At 43.2% G+C, this 15,435-nt stretch overlaps 1 protein-coding gene across 2 annotated transcripts in view; it reads right to left on the bottom strand.

Moving 5' to 3' along the window:
- LOC122807290 (host cell factor 1-like) overlaps positions 1 to 15,435 on the bottom strand; it is a 3,131,707-nt gene that overhangs the window by 2,096,935 nt on the left and 1,019,337 nt on the right. For both annotated transcript variants that reach the window (XM_044078414.1, XM_044078415.1), the window contains exon 6: positions 7,937 to 8,043. In XM_044078414.1, the coding sequence (XP_043934349.1) occupies positions 7,937 to 8,043 (107 nt within the window). The remainder of the gene's footprint in view (positions 1 to 7,936; positions 8,044 to 15,435) is intronic.

Here is a 15,435-nt window from a genome sequence, read left to right as displayed (position 1 = left end):
CAGAAAGAGCCACTGTAACACTTTCATATGGAATCTCACTAATGGAACCAGTATTATTGCTGCTGCCATAGCACCCATGGCCTGAAGTACTGTGCAAGCAGATACCTTTGAATTGTGTACTAACTTTCCGACTTGATCTCTTATAGTCACGTCACCATTCTTGATGCCGGAAGGTGTGCTATCATTTCGATTGTGTTTATGTTTGCTCCTATGAAGTCCAGTTCTTGACAGGGGGATCCAGATCTGACTTTTCGAAATTTACTGTGATACCTAACAAAGAGCAAGTTTGAAGAACTGTGTCTTTTGCTTGTAGAAGTAGATGCCTAGTTGGGGCAGTGATGAGCCAGTCATCCAGATATGGAAACACCTTGAATCCTTGCTGTCTCAAGTGAGCTGCTACTACTCCCATATATTTGGTGAACACTCTGGGGGCTGTAGTGAGGCCAAATATCAGTACTCTGAACTATTTATTTTATTTTATTCTACATTTGTTTACCGGGATACTCCGACTGGGCTGTTAACCCTTTTTCAGCGGAGGCCCGGGGGGAAAGCCTCACTTTACAATTATACTATACAATCAACAGTATTATATAAAATATTAAATGGTATAAAATATAAAATATACATATAATTGAAATAAAATAAGAAAAATATACAAACAGGGCAAATTGCAATAAAAGATAAATTCACACATGAGTTACCTATACAAAAAAAAAATCACTTTTAGTACAATCTAATAGAACAGTACGATAATAAGAGGAAATAACTATATTAAATAGGTACAAATCAGTATATATTAATACGTTAATAATAGCTTATTTGTTTAGTATTAAAAGATTATGGAAGAGAGAAGGAAAAAGATGTAGGTAACTTAAAAAGAAAATCAACTAAGTATAAGATGAATCAGGTAGAAAAAAAAGAACTATAAATAGTACAATAGATAATAATATTATTCAGCCTGGTTTAAGACATGAGCAGAGCCATGGTTTGGATAGGTGAGACTTGAGAAGTGTTTTAAATATATGAGAGTTAGAAGTGGAAAGAATCAGTTGTGGGGTCTTATTCCATAACCTGGAGACACTACTGGAATATAAAGAGTCACCATAGAAGTTATTAGACCTAGTAACTTGTAGAAGGAGCTTATCAGAGGATCTGAGTTGTCTAGTGCTGGAATGTATTTTAAGTAGATTTTGTAGAGTTGTACACTTCTCAGGATGATATATTATCTTGTGGGCTATTAAAAGTTGGGTATATATAAGGAGATTTGGTAATGCTAGCCAATCAAGTTGTTGCAGTGTAATACAGTGGTATGTTCTAAATGGGGAATTGTTAGCAAATTTGGTAATTTTATTACTTCAAGTTTAACTAGTTCACTTTTCAGATTAGTGAAAATAGCAGAGGCACATAGGAGGGGAGATAGTAAATGCATCCTAGTGAAATACGGTTTAGCTCTATAGAGGGAGCCAAGTTTAACGTGGACATTTTTAATAACAGTTGTCAGATGTTTGTCAAATTTCAAGTTATCATCTACTGTGATACCAAGAAGTTTGGAATGAGATACTGGTTCGATCATAGTGTTATTTAAGGAAAAGACTTGGAAAGATGTCAGCAGATTTGAGGGTTTGTTGTCTAAAAATAGTATTCATTTTGTTTTATTAGAGTTAAGGATTAATTGAGAGTTGGCAAGCCAAGACTGCACTTCAATAAAAGAGAGTTGTTTCTTTAAAGAGTTCAGATAGGGAGGGTGTTGCACATATGAAAGTAGAGTCATCTGCATATTGTATAGTTACAGCTGAGTTAGTAGCAGAACGAAGCTTATTTATAAAAATATTAAATAAAAGAGGGCCTAAATTCGATCCCTGTGGTACCCCAAGTGTAACAGGTAAAGTAGGAGATAATTCATTACACCATTTTACTGCTTGTTTTCTATCTGATAAATAGTCATGAAACCACTGGAGGGCAGAGGGGCTTAATTTAAGAGACATGAGTTCTTGTAAAAGTTTGTGATGGGAGACTGAATCAAAAGATTTGTATAAATCAAGGAATATTGAGGAGACTAGCTGACCACTATTTCTAAAATGGTTGATGGTGTCTGTAAAATGTAAAAGTACAGTGGTTGTCTATGGCTTGGTCGAAAACCATGCTGGGTATTAGTTAGAAGATCATCAGAGATAAGATGATTTGTAAGTTGAGAATAAATAAATTTTTCTAAGATCTTGGATAGGGGTGATAGAATAGCGATAGGTCTGTAATTAGAAAGGTTGGTGTTGGTTCCCCTTTTGTGTAATGGTATTATGTAGGAAGTTTTCCAGATTTTTGGTACATAACTTTCTTTAATGGAACAATTAATTTAGTATTGATATTGGATAGACTATAGCTTCAGCTGCTAACTTGAGGTAGTCAGCAGGTAGCTTATCTGAAGCAAGGGTGGTAGGTTTAAGTTTGATAAGCAATCTTCTTATCAAACTTGGTGAAACAGTTTTAAATGAGAAGTATCCAGTAGAATTACGAGGTACAGTAGGGAGTTTTAGTGGGGAAGTATTAGTTGATTTGGTAAGATTTAAGATGGAACTGGTAAAGTAGATATTGAAATGGGTAGCAATGTTATCTTGCGCATTAATGGAAGAGGGAGTTGGGGTGACATATTGACCTGGTTGTAAAAGTTGATTTCTACTTGCCCAGAATTTTTTAGTGTTATTTTGGAATTTCTATTGCGTTATGTAGTATTTTTTTTGTCATTTTTTATGTTTTTTTTTTTTTTTTTTTTTTAATCTATTTTTAAGTTGGCGATAGGTATTCAGTGTAGATGGGTTTTTATTAGAATGATATTTTGCCCAGGCTTTATCTCTGTTTTTGAGAAGTAGTCTATTCTCTTTTGTTAACCAAGGGGCATAATTAGCTTTAGCTCTTATGGTTCTTAGTGGTGCCTGACTATTAAGTATGTTCAGGAATGTATCATTAAAATATTCAACTGCATTATCAAGTGGGAGGAATGAAAGAGGGGACCAATTACAGTGTTTTAAGGTTAGTATGAAATTTTGAGAAGAGAAATCTCTTTATTTCGAATTTGTTTGAATATTAAGGTTTTGGGAAGATGTATATTTTGGCAAAGTAGATAAGCAGGTAGATGACTGCTTAAGCTATCAGGAAGACAACCTGATTGAGAGGCAAAAGAAGGTTTATTAGTTAAAACCCAATCTAAAATTGAGTGTTTATTTGTATTTTTATAAACTCTAGTTGGATACTTTATTAACTGGTAGTGACCGACTCCTAGCTGGAAACGCAAATGACTTCTGGATCACTTGTTCATCTTTATATGGAAGTGCGCATCCTGAAGGTCTATAGAGCACATCCAATCGTCCTTTTCCAAAAATGGAAGGATGGACTAAACCATGACCATCCAGAACTTGCTCTGCTGAACTGATTTGTTTAGTCTGCTGAGATCCAATATTGGTCTAGAGTCCCCATCTTTTTTAGTAAAAGAACCTTGAGTAGGTAGCTGATCCTCTCTGGTCTGGTGAGACTTTTTGGATGACTCTTTTTCTAGCAGATTTTGTATATGAATATCTGCTTGCTTCCTATGACTGGGCGGAACATCAGGAAGTTTTTTGCTTTGAGGAGGTGGACGGGAAAAGGGAATATAGTGTCCTCTGGATACTATCCTCTGCATCCATTTGTCGTTTGTTATTTTTAGCCAGGCTTTCAGGTGCAGGGATAGTCAACCCCCTGATTGCCTCCAGAGAAGAGCAATCAGGCCTCCATTCAAAAGTGCTTGAAGGGTTTCCCAAAGAATGCATCTCTGGACCTTTGATGATGCAGAGTACCCCTGCCATGAGGGTGGCATCTTCTGTCATTTTTCCCACATCTGCCTCTAGGGGAACTTTCTCCACGTGCTTGAGGAAAAGAGCCTTGTGATTTTCTGAACCACATTTTCCCACTGCTCCTCTGATTTTTTGAATATGGTCTCTGGGGAGTGGAAAAATGAACTCCCATGGCAGAAAGGATCTTCCCATCTTTCTTGCACCTGGACAGCATATCTCTAACCTTTGGGCCAAACAGGGAAGTGCCGTCAAATGGATCACTGACAAACGAGGATTTAAAAGGCTCAGCAAAGTCACACAAGCGCATCCAGGCCTGTCTCCTCATAGAGATACCTGAACCCACAGCTCTACTCTCCCCTTTGGCTGCATGCAAAATGAGCCTCATTTTGGAGTTTGCAATGGAATGTAGGGTGGCCAGCTGTGAGGTAACCAAAGCTGTACCCGCTTCAGACACAGATCCAGAGAGGGTATCTGTGAGTGCCTTGAGCAGATCCCGCTGAAGTCTGGTAAAATGCGAAAGATAATTCAGGGACTTCAGGGCAAAGGTCGCTGAGGAAAACAGGTGCTTCCCACATCTATCCATCATCCTAGAATCCTTATTATAAGGATGGATAGTAGAACTTGCCTCAGCAAGTTCTTTCTTCGTGGCCACCACCACAACCATGGCATCTCCTGGAACACCTTTTGACCAAAACTTATCTTTAGGCACTATTATTTTATTCTGAGGGGGGTTGGTTCAATGGAGTATGGAGCTTCCCACACCTGCCAAGAGATCAACTTGATCAGCTCATTGGCAGGCAGGGTCACCCAAGAGGTAGATGGATGGGATCCAAAAGCTTCCAGGTACACCAACTCCTCAGATAAGGGATTGCTGGACTTCCAGCCACCCCTCTGCTTCAAGATCTTAAGGATGTTCCTGAAAGAATCATCATCAGGTGGTGACTGAGGGGATCTCTTACCTTCATCGAGGTCAGTGTCTTCAGTGATGGACTCTTCCATGGAGTCTAAATGTTTCCTCTTGCACTTCATCTTCCGAGGAACCTCCTCCTTGGGGAGCTCCAGGGAGGTATAAGAGGAGGAGGGGGAACCCCGATGGATAGCCTGGGGTTTATGGACATGCTGTCCCTGTAGGAGGTCTGGCCAAGACACGATGGGTAAAAATCTGCAAGGAAAAGACTCTGGATCTCATGGGGCAGACTGTCTGGACTGCCGAAGCAGACATAGCTCTCACCAGAGCTTCAAAAGCTGACTATTCAGAGAAAAGAAGGAACCTTGACCCAAATGACGGTGTCCTCTGGTCTCAGCTCCCTCAACCTCAGGGCACAGTAGTCTTGAAGCTAAAGTCGGGGCCGGGCTGATCTGGGTCGAAACTCTGTGATGGGGGAAGGCTCCGAGAACTTCAGGACTGAACCCACCCTGCAGACCTGACAGGTCCGCCATGACCCCCACAGGTCTCCAGCTTCAAATGGGCCGGGAAACTCAGAGCAGAAGTCGAAGCTCAGGAAGGAAGAATCATCAGCTCTGGTGTTGATAGAATTTGGTGGATCAGACCAGACGATTTCAAAACCTCCAGGGGGTCAGAGGAGGAACATGAAATGGGGATGATGAAATTCGGAACATCTGACCCTTGGGTGTAGGAACCAAAGGGGGCCTTGCAGAGCCTTGAGCCCAGAGGATCATCTTGACTATCCTCTGCACATCATAGGTTCATAGGTTAGTACTACGCTAACTGCCCTTGCGAGCCATTTTAAGCCTAGCCAGTTATTCCTTGTGAGACTCAAACCCTGCACCTTGTGTTTGTAAGGCAAACACCTTAACAATTAGGCCACCCTCCCATCCCCTAAGGCTTCTAGTGGAGCGAGTCAAGGATGCTGACAATGACCTTGGCCTTCCCAAGAACGGTGATGGAATCAGATCTATAAATGGGGAGTACCGAGTCCTGGGAAAAACTGCCTGAAATGAACTCCCCATCAGATACAACAGTGATGGATCCGACTTATCCTTAGACACAGAGAGACTCAAATCCGAAGCTACTAGATCTGATGGAGGAGTCTTCGAAGTTGAGGGATCAGAAGAAGCCTCCTTTGGGTCCAAGTGTTTGGCAAGTTTTAGAGTTGGCTCCATAGAGATCCTCAGAGCTGACGAAGGTCTTTTCCTTCCTCTGTCCGAACATCTGGAGGACAGGTAGGAAGCTGGGCTGGAGTGTCCAGATTTAGAGGACAAATCAGTTTTCTTTTTGTGTGCGTCAGAAATGGCCTCCTCAAATGAGGAGGGCAACATGCCTTTCAAAATCAACTTATTTATACACTCTACTAGAGCTCTAGGACTAAAAGATTTACAAATGTCACAATCCTCCTGGAGATGGGAAGGACCAAGACAATAAACACACATACTGTTTGAGTCCCTGATCGGAATTTTGTGACCTCACTTTGAACACTTTTTAAAGCCAGCCGGCCTGTCTGTTTTTCCTGCTATAATCAGGGCAGAGCACACTCAACCAAAGCAAGAAACAAAAAGGGAAAACACAGCACAACGAGATAACTATCAAAACATTTCTTAAGGAAAAACACAACTACTACTATTTTTTTTTTATGAATATAACATTAGTGAAGAGGAGGGCAGGAAAGGGAAATAGGAAGAAAGTTTTACAGTACCAAAAAAATCAAGCAAAATTCAGAGAACAGTCGGAAGAAGGAAACAGCTTTTAAAAGAACAAAGGGCAAAGATTTTGCAAAATTGTAAAGGAAAGACAATATAAATACAGCAAAAAAACGTAACTGCTCGAGAGCTGTCAGGGATGACCACGTCTTCGTAAAGCGGCAAACAAGATCTGAGGTGACTGAGAGAGAGGGATTATGGGGTAAGAGAGGGTGCCAGAGAGCTTTTTGGTTGCCACGAGCTATTGCAACATTCGAGTCAGATCCGAGGGCTCAGATCCAAACCCACATTTGAGGATAAAATGAAAACTGACATCAGATCAAGACTTTTATTGATTTAGAATAGAATATGCAAATGTCTCTAGATATTTTAACTTAATTTCTGATTTCATAATGTTAATTACAGTAACAAAGATCAGATGCATCAGTTTCTGATAGAAAGCAAAACAAAGCACTATGTAAATGTCGGTACTTTTCCGTTATCGGGGCAACAGGCTAAAAGTGCACTTGATGTGAAGTCACCACTGCCTAATATTTTTCTGGGTTTACCTTTGTTGTCTTCCTCTCCCTAGTACTGCTTTTCTGACAAGTCAGCAGGGGTCACTTCAGTGTTCTGTTCTGTCTTCAGTTTTGGCTTTGCGGTTACAGAACTCTTGCTATTTTCTCGCAAGTCCCTGCTGCCTATACAGGCAGTCGTTAAACGATCCCCGGTGAAATGAAACAGAGGGTGTAAAAAAACGATGTTAATTTTTGAAAAGAAAAAAGGAAGTGCTCCTCTTTCCGACCATCAGATGATTTGTAAACCTCATTGCGTTAGGTCTCCCAGCATTGTCAATGTGCACACACTGTGAATGGGGAGATCTGAAGTCAATGCTGCTTCTGCTGTTTAATAGTAATTGCAGTTGAGATACAATCTCTTAGCACAGAGTGGTGACTTTATTCCCTTACCAAGCAACTGATGGTTGGAAAGAGGAGCACTTCCTTATTTTCTCACAAAATAACGTCGGTCAGTCACACCCTAGCTTGGAATTACCCAGATATCTTGCTACAATTTCATGGCGCATAGAAAACGATGAGGCTAGTGGTGGTAACAAAAGCTGAAAGGCCCAGAAAATTAGAGTTCAGAGGTACTAGGAAAGGGATGGATGTGACAAACATTTGCATTTCACATATCTGCAAACTGGAAAAAACATTTTGATTTTACTCAGTAACATCAACTTGGCTACATTGCAATTTCAAGGCTAGGTCTATCCATCCACACGCCTTACAACTGTTGCCCCGATAACGGAAAAGTACCTAAATGTCCAACAAAATGAAAAAAAAAAAAAAAAAAAACAAGTGAGATTTGGGCCAAACATTCCAAGTACCCAGCTCTTTATATGAATAAATTTGTACAAAATGCATACCCCCACCCCCACCCCAAAAAAACTTCAAAACACTCTAGATTACATCTCATACCCAAGTCCAGACAAGCCAAGGAGTTTGTGCACTTCCATTCTTTCTCATGTGTAGGGACTCTGGAATCTTCCATTAGCAGTGGAACCCAGCCTCCAAAAACATACATTCTAAAATACAAAATCAAATGTCAATAAAAATAACTTAAGTGCAGAACACAAAAAAGAATACTAATCATTTTCAGTGTTTTGCCAGTCGACACAATAAGAACAGTCTAAGCATCTAAGTTATCAGTTGCATTTGTAACAAATAACTAGACAACCATACTGAAAGTTATGCACTTGATTTTTGCCTACATCAAGAGAATTTCAGGACAGAACAGATATGAGCATCAAAAGTGAGGCTACTAATGTTTCCATGTTACATAAAACAGCTACAGACAGCACTGCAATGCAAAGAGATGGAGCCCTGAATGATGCACATCAGACCTGGGTTCAAACAGTAGGCCTAACCAGGTGAAAAGGAGTTAGAGGGTAGCTGTGAGGCCATTTAAATACCAGAATGTCTAATTCAAGACAGATACATTTCTTATCTTAATATAAACTTTGCAAGCAGAAATGAAACAGTTAATCATGCGTCACTCACAACATAGCTCAATAATTTTGAAAAGCTATGCAAGAAATATAGAACCCTTCAACTTGATAACGTCTTTCTGAGTATGTCCCAAGCCCTGAAATAGGTACTGAAAGGATTAAGATTGTGGAAACAACCGATGGGGATAGAAAACTGGCTCTCAGCGTACTGTGAACTCATAGGCCTTTTTGATAGGACTGGTTTTGAAATGATGGACATCCTTATTAAAAGCAACCAAAGTAAGTTAGCTTTATTACAAAATGAAATTGCTGTACTTAAAGTATTGTCAACGATTTGTTGTTTAAGCAATATACTACTAATTACAACAAAGTACTGCATGACAGGTTGTTTTGTCAAGGACAATTTGACCAGGAAACAGTGCAAGTTGGACAGAGATACTTGTGGTTATGTAAACAACAAAGCTTACCAGGTTGTTTTTTTTATCAAAGACAAAATGAGAAAAACAGTAATGAGCATCAAGTATTTGTAAGTGATAATTCTCATAACATTAATAAAATGGAAAATGTGAGGGAGGAAGACAACAGAACTGACCATGAACATTTTTTTGCATCAGAGACCTCAGCCGAGGAGATCTTAAAGATTGAGAAATCAGGGGAATGGGTCGCAAAGGGGTGGCAGAACAACAATTTTTACAAGGGACAACAACGGGGTCGGAGGAGAGGCCACTTTTGATGGACGCAAGTATATTTGATGGACACAATGCTTTTTATGACTGTGGTGACTTGGACAGTTTTGAACAAAATGCGTTGATGCCATGTGGCATTCACGAAAGTGATGGCTTTTCTATATATCATTTTAGTGACGTGCATATTTGTGATGTACATCTTTATTTAGGAAAGGTATTTCTTTTGTTCCTGAGTATAAAACTGAAATTGCTACTGTACTTATTGGTTTAAAAATGTACACTAGGCACTTGAATTTATGATTATTTTTTAAGGATCAAACTAGTGAAAATAATACGGTTAACTGTTTGCAACGTTGAAGTCTCTTTACTCCCCCAAGCCACCCAGCAATTACAACCTTCGAAAAGATGTGTGAACAGGAATTTAAAAGGACTGTTAAAGAGAAAAAAGTCAAATGCAACAATTTAACACATGAAGAAACAAGGGTCTTGAGAGAACTAGCTGGCAACAAAAATTAGAAGTTATGTACCTACCATAACGTTCCATGTTAGTTGTCTTCTCTCGCCTTCTTTCTTGCTGGATGGGTTCGGAGCCGATCCTCGGCTCCGACTCGGCACTTGCTAAGCTCGAGAGCTAGTTTTACCAGCTCGAGGCAACCCTATATCCCATGATGCAAGGCAGAGACTACCCAGATCTCGTTTGGTAGCTAAAGAAATAGTAATATTTTCTTCCAACTGAAGAGGAGGAAGAAAAATAACAATACTAAATAACATCATAACCCTCTAGAAAGGATCAACCTAATCTAGTGACACTAGAAGTTGAACAGCTAGAAAAGGGAATAACCTCTTAATAGAAGATGCATAATCTTCCCGGTCTGACCAGGCTAGGGGGATGGAGGGCGGGACGCAAGAAAGAAGGCGAGAGAAGACAACTAACATGGAACGTTATGGTAGGTACATAACTTCTAAATGTTAAGTTGTCAATCTCGCCTTCATTCTTGCTGGATGGGACCGCGTCCCTAGCACCTCTATCCTGGGTGGCTCAATGGAACAGACTCTTGAGAACGGTGGAACCAAAATTCGCTCTGTCTCTGGAGGCCAAGTCTAATTTGTAATGTGAAACAAAGGTATGAGGAGAGGCCCATGTGGCTGCTGCACAAATAGTGTCTATTGGAAGTCTAGCCTGAAAAGCTGTAGATGTAGCTAGAGCTCTGGTAGAATGGGCTTTTGGTCTAGAAATCAACTCTTTACCTCTGAGCTGATAAATGTAAGTGATCACAGAAGACAGCCATCTAGATAAAGTTACCTTGGAAACTGGAAGGCCTTTCCTGTTGTCTGCATAGGATAGAAACAGTTGATCAGATTTCCTAAAAATTTTAGTTTTGTCCAGATAATATCTGAGCTGGCGGTGAACATCAAGACAATGTAACTTTTGTTCCGCTCTATCAGAATAATTCGGGAAAAACACTGGAAGATCAATGGATTGATTTAGGTTGGTCTGCGATGCCACTTTTGGTAGGAAAGACGGATTAGTCCTTAGAGATACCCTATCTTTGTGGAATATTAAATAGGGAGGATGAATGCAGAGAGCATGAAGCTCAGATACTCTCCTGGCAGAAGTAATGGCAACTAGAAAAAGTGTCTTCCAAGAAAACAATTTCAAAGAACAGGCAGCTGCAGGTTCGAACGGGGGAAGAATCAAGGATGTTAAAATTAAATTTAGATCCCACTGTGGTGGGGGGGTCTCTAATCGGAGGTTTCAATAAAAAGATACCTCGAAGGAATGCCTTGCAAAGTTTATGTGACATAATGTTGTGGTCCAAAAGGCCTATATGAAAATTTGAAATGGCTGCCAGTTGAACTTTCACTGTGGAAGAAGAGGATCCTGAATGAAAAATCTCAGCTAGGAAGTCCAATACCGAATGAATTGGAGCAGTATAGGGGTCTAAGTTTCTAGCTTTTGCCCAGAAAGAGAAACATCGCCATTTACTAGTGTAAATCTTTCTGGTAGAAGATTTTAGGGAAGCTACTATGATATCCCGTACAGGATTAGAAATCATAGGAAGCCTGGCTAAGGATGGAAGTGGAGCAACCAAGCAGTGAGGTTGAGAGAAGGTATGGATTGGTGCAGTTGACCCGACTGGTGGGTCAGCAGATCTGGAACCGGGTCCAGATGCCATGGCTGTACCAAGAGATAATGATGTAGGAACGGAAACCATATCTGTCGAGGCCAATAAGGGGCAATGAGAATCAACTTGGCTCTCAAGGTGGTTGCTTTCTGAATTAGCTGAGGTATCAGCGGAAAAGGGGGAAAAGCATAAAGAAGTCCCCGGGGCCAATCTTGGGTTAGAGCGTCTCTGGGGGGATGGCCTGGAAGGGGGAAGAGAGAGAAGAAGTCTGGGCATTTGCTGTTTTGAGGTGTAGCGAAAAGGTCGCAGCAAGGAAGGCCCCACTTCTGAAAAATCTCTTCCGTCACTGATTGTTTGAGAGACCACTCGTGAGGCATGAGAATAGCTCAGCTCATTCTGCCCGCTATGATGTTGGATTTCCCGGGGATGTGCATTACTATCAGAAACCGGTGAGAGGAGATTGCCCATTGCCAAAGTCTGAGAGCCTCTCGACACAATGGATAGGACTTGGTTCCGCCCTGTTTGTTTATATACCACACTACGGACATATTGTCCGTTTGGACTGCAATAGTTCCCAGGGGAAGAGAGTCGTTGAGGGCTTGCAACGTTAAAAGCACTGCTCTCATCTCCAGAACATTTATGTGCAGATGGTACTCGAAAGGTTGCCAAGTGCCATGGACCATTCTGCCCTGATAATGCCCCCCCCCCACCCGATCAGGGAGGCGTCCGATGTAACCGTGGCAACTGGGGCAAGAGGAACAAAAGGTCTGCCTTGATGGATTTGAGGGGACGATATCCACCAAGTCAGATGCCTTTTGCAAGTTGGAGTTACTATGATCTTGTGACGCATGGGAAGTTGTTGAAAAGACCATTGGGTGAATAGCATCCATTGTAGAAGACGCATGTAAAAGCGGGCAAGGGGAAGAAGTGTTACAGCGGCCGCCATAAGACCCAAAACCTTCAGAGCAAATCTGGCCTGAATTTTGCTGCTGAGAAGAATCACCTGGACGTGTCTTTGAATGTCCAAGATCCTTTGGTCTGTTGACTTTGCTGAAAGTTGTACAGTGTCCAATCTTGCGCCTATAAAAGTAATAGACTGACAAGGCGACAAGGCAGATTTTTCGAAATTTATAGAAATTCCTAGCCCTCTGCAAATGTGAATGGTGTAATTTCTGGCTTGGAGAAGCTGATGCCTAGTGGTGGCAGTGAGGAGCCAGTCGTCTAGATATGGAAACACCTGGAATCCTTGACGTCTCAGGTGAGCCGTAACCACTGCCATACATTTGGTGAACACTCTGGGGGCTGTAGTGAGTCCAAAGGGCAGGGCTCTGAATTGGAAGTGACTGGTCCCCAGCCGAAAGCGGAGAATTCTTCTGGAGCGTCTGTGAATTTTTATGTGATAGTACGCATCCTGAAGATCTATCGAACACATCCAATTGTCCTTGCCCAGAAAGGGCAGAATGGACTGAAGAGTGACCATCCGGAATCTTGATTTCTTTATAAACTTGTTGAGTTTGCTCAGATCTAATATTGGTCTCCAGTCCCCTGTCTTTTTTGGAACTAAAAAGAACCTTGAGTAGATTCCGGATCCTATTTGGTCCGCTGGGACTGGCTGGATGGCTCTTTTTACTAGCAGTTTTGATATTTCTAGTACTGCTAGTTCCTTTAGGTGGAACGTCTGGAAGGGTTCCCTTTTGTTGAATTGGGGTTTGAATAAAGGGAATTTTGTAACCCTCGGATATAATTGACTGTACCCATTTGTCTTGAGAAAGGGAAAGCCAGGCTATTGGGTACAGCGATAATTTTCCCCCGACTGCCTCCGAAGGCGGACAATCGGGCAACATCTCAGGGATGCTGGAAGGGTTTGTCAGAGAGAGGCTCTCTGCTACCCTGATTCTGCGGACCACCTCTGCCCCTAGGGCGGCGTCTATTATTGTTACCCCCTCTGCCTCTGGGGGTAAACTGACTTTGTGCGTCAGGCGTGACTCCTTGAGATTTGCGGAACCACATTTTCCCTCCCTTCTGTCCTTTGGGGTAAGGTCTTGAAGGGGTGGAGAAACGGACTCCTACGGCAGAAAGAGTCTTGCCATCTTGTTCGCATCTAGTCAAAGTGTCTTTCACTTGAGGTCCGAACAAGGTCGACCCATCAAAGGGGGAGTTTGTGAAGGACGCCTTGAAGGGGTCTGCAAAATTACAAAGCCGCATCCAGGACTGACGCCTTAAAGCCACTCCTATGCCTGCAGCCCTACTCGCTCCATCGGCTGCATAAGAAATCAGCCGCATGGAGGAGTTAACAATGGAGTTAAGGATTCCTAGCTGTGAGCTAATCTTATCCTGAGACCCAGCAGCTGACGGATCCTGTAAAACTTCTCCCAACTCTTTAAGAACATCTCTTTGGAGGCGGGTGAAGTGGCATAAGTAGTTCAGCGATCTCATGGCAAAAGTCGCTGAAGAAAAAATCCGCTTGCCGTACCTGTCCATAGTCCTAGAATCCTTGTTAGGAGGATGGACAGGTACTGAAGGATCAGCTCGTTCCTTCTTGGTGGCAGCAGCCACCACCATGGCATCAACTGGGACACCCTTTGTTAAATATTGTCTATCTTGTGGGGCCGTAATAAATTTTGAAGGCCTCCTAGGGATAGGTTCCACCGAATCCGGAGCCATCCACGCCTTCCGAGCCACTACCTCCATAAGAGGGTCGAAAGGCGGAGACACCCAGGAGGTGGAGGGTCGAGATCTGAACGCCTCCAGGTATACTGACTCGTCCTCGGAAGGATTAAGGGAGGGCCAGTTCCCCCTCTGCTTAAGGAGTTCAAGGATGTCTGAGAATGAGACATCCTCAGAGGAGGACCTTGGGGATCCCTCCGACTCATCCAGGTCAGTATCTGATGTAGTAGACTCAGGGGAGTCTAGATGTTTCCTCTTACATGTCCTCTTACGCGGGGGTTCACCTGACGGATCAGGAGAAGCCTCGGAAGAGGAAGATATTCCCAATGGGGAAACCTGAGGCGTTGGATCTCAGGGTCCGGGAGCAAGAGAGTGAGAAGAGACATCAGCAGGCACTGTAGTGGGAGGAGCCGATGGAACTGTCCGTTGACTAAGCCCAGGGGCAAGTGCACTCCTCATCACCTCGAAGGCTCCCCCGTCGGAGAGACCAGAAAGTTCCCGCTCCGAAGAGATAGGAACCCCAGGCCTCACCGAGAGGGAAGGCTCCGAGGCAGATGTCGGGGCCGAGCTCACCAACGCCGAAGCTCCGAGAGGGAGAACGGGGTCGGACAAGGGTCCGATGCCACTCGCCCCCTCGGAGCCGACGAGGGAGACCAGACGCCCGGATCCCTCCAATGAAGGTCTCAAGGAGGAAATCGGAGCAGAGGACGACGGAGCCGAAAGGGGTGGTATCGGCTCCGAAGCTACAACGGTGCCGGTTCCGAGGAGCTCCGGCTCCGAGCTCTGTAAGAGAGTCGAAGGAGGAATGTTTGGTGGATGTGAAATAGCTACCGTCTGTTGAGATGGGCTATGGAGTATTTGGGCCAATGCCTGAGACTTTAATAGTCTACTCACCACTCTCTCGAGGTCGTGATCAGACAGCCTGGACGACCAAGAAGAACGGCTCCGATGGCTCCGCTCCGACAGCAAGGGTGATCTCGGAGCCGAACGTATGGATTCCACTGAAGGGGATCGAGATCTCTTTTTTGAGATCGATGGAGCCAACGGAGCCGAAGATACGTCGGCTCCAGCCGGAGCCGACAATGAATATCTGGATTGGGCAGTATCGGCGCCGGATGGAGCCGATACTGAGACTGGTAAGGTGGAAGGATCGGCTCCGGCCGGAGCCGATCTCGACCCTGGTGAGGGTGAACCCAAAGCAGACGGCTTGGAAGTCCCAGCCGAAGGCTTAACAGGTTTCGAGGGCTTCCCCGGCGCCGACTTAGTCGGGGAGCTCTCGGGCTTTAATAAGCCCCTTAATATCAGCTTGTTTCTTCGCTCCTGCAGGACTCTTGGGCTGAAGGCATGACAGATAGCACAAGAGTCCTGCAGGTGCAAAGGTCCCAGGCAATAAACACAAGAAGTGTGACCGTCTGTCAGAGACATCTTCTGACAGCATGAGTCACACTTCTTGAAGCCTGAGACCTTAGTGTCCTTCGACATAACTGTGT

This window comes from Protopterus annectens, chromosome 7.part0 (genome assembly GCF_019279795.1).
Source record: "Protopterus annectens isolate FY-2018-M chromosome 7.part0, PAN1.0, whole genome shotgun sequence".
NCBI classification, from domain to species: Eukaryota; Metazoa; Chordata; order Ceratodontiformes; family Protopteridae; genus Protopterus; species Protopterus annectens.
Note: the sequence above shows the minus strand (reverse complement) of the source record. Positions and strands in the feature narration are given on the sequence as shown.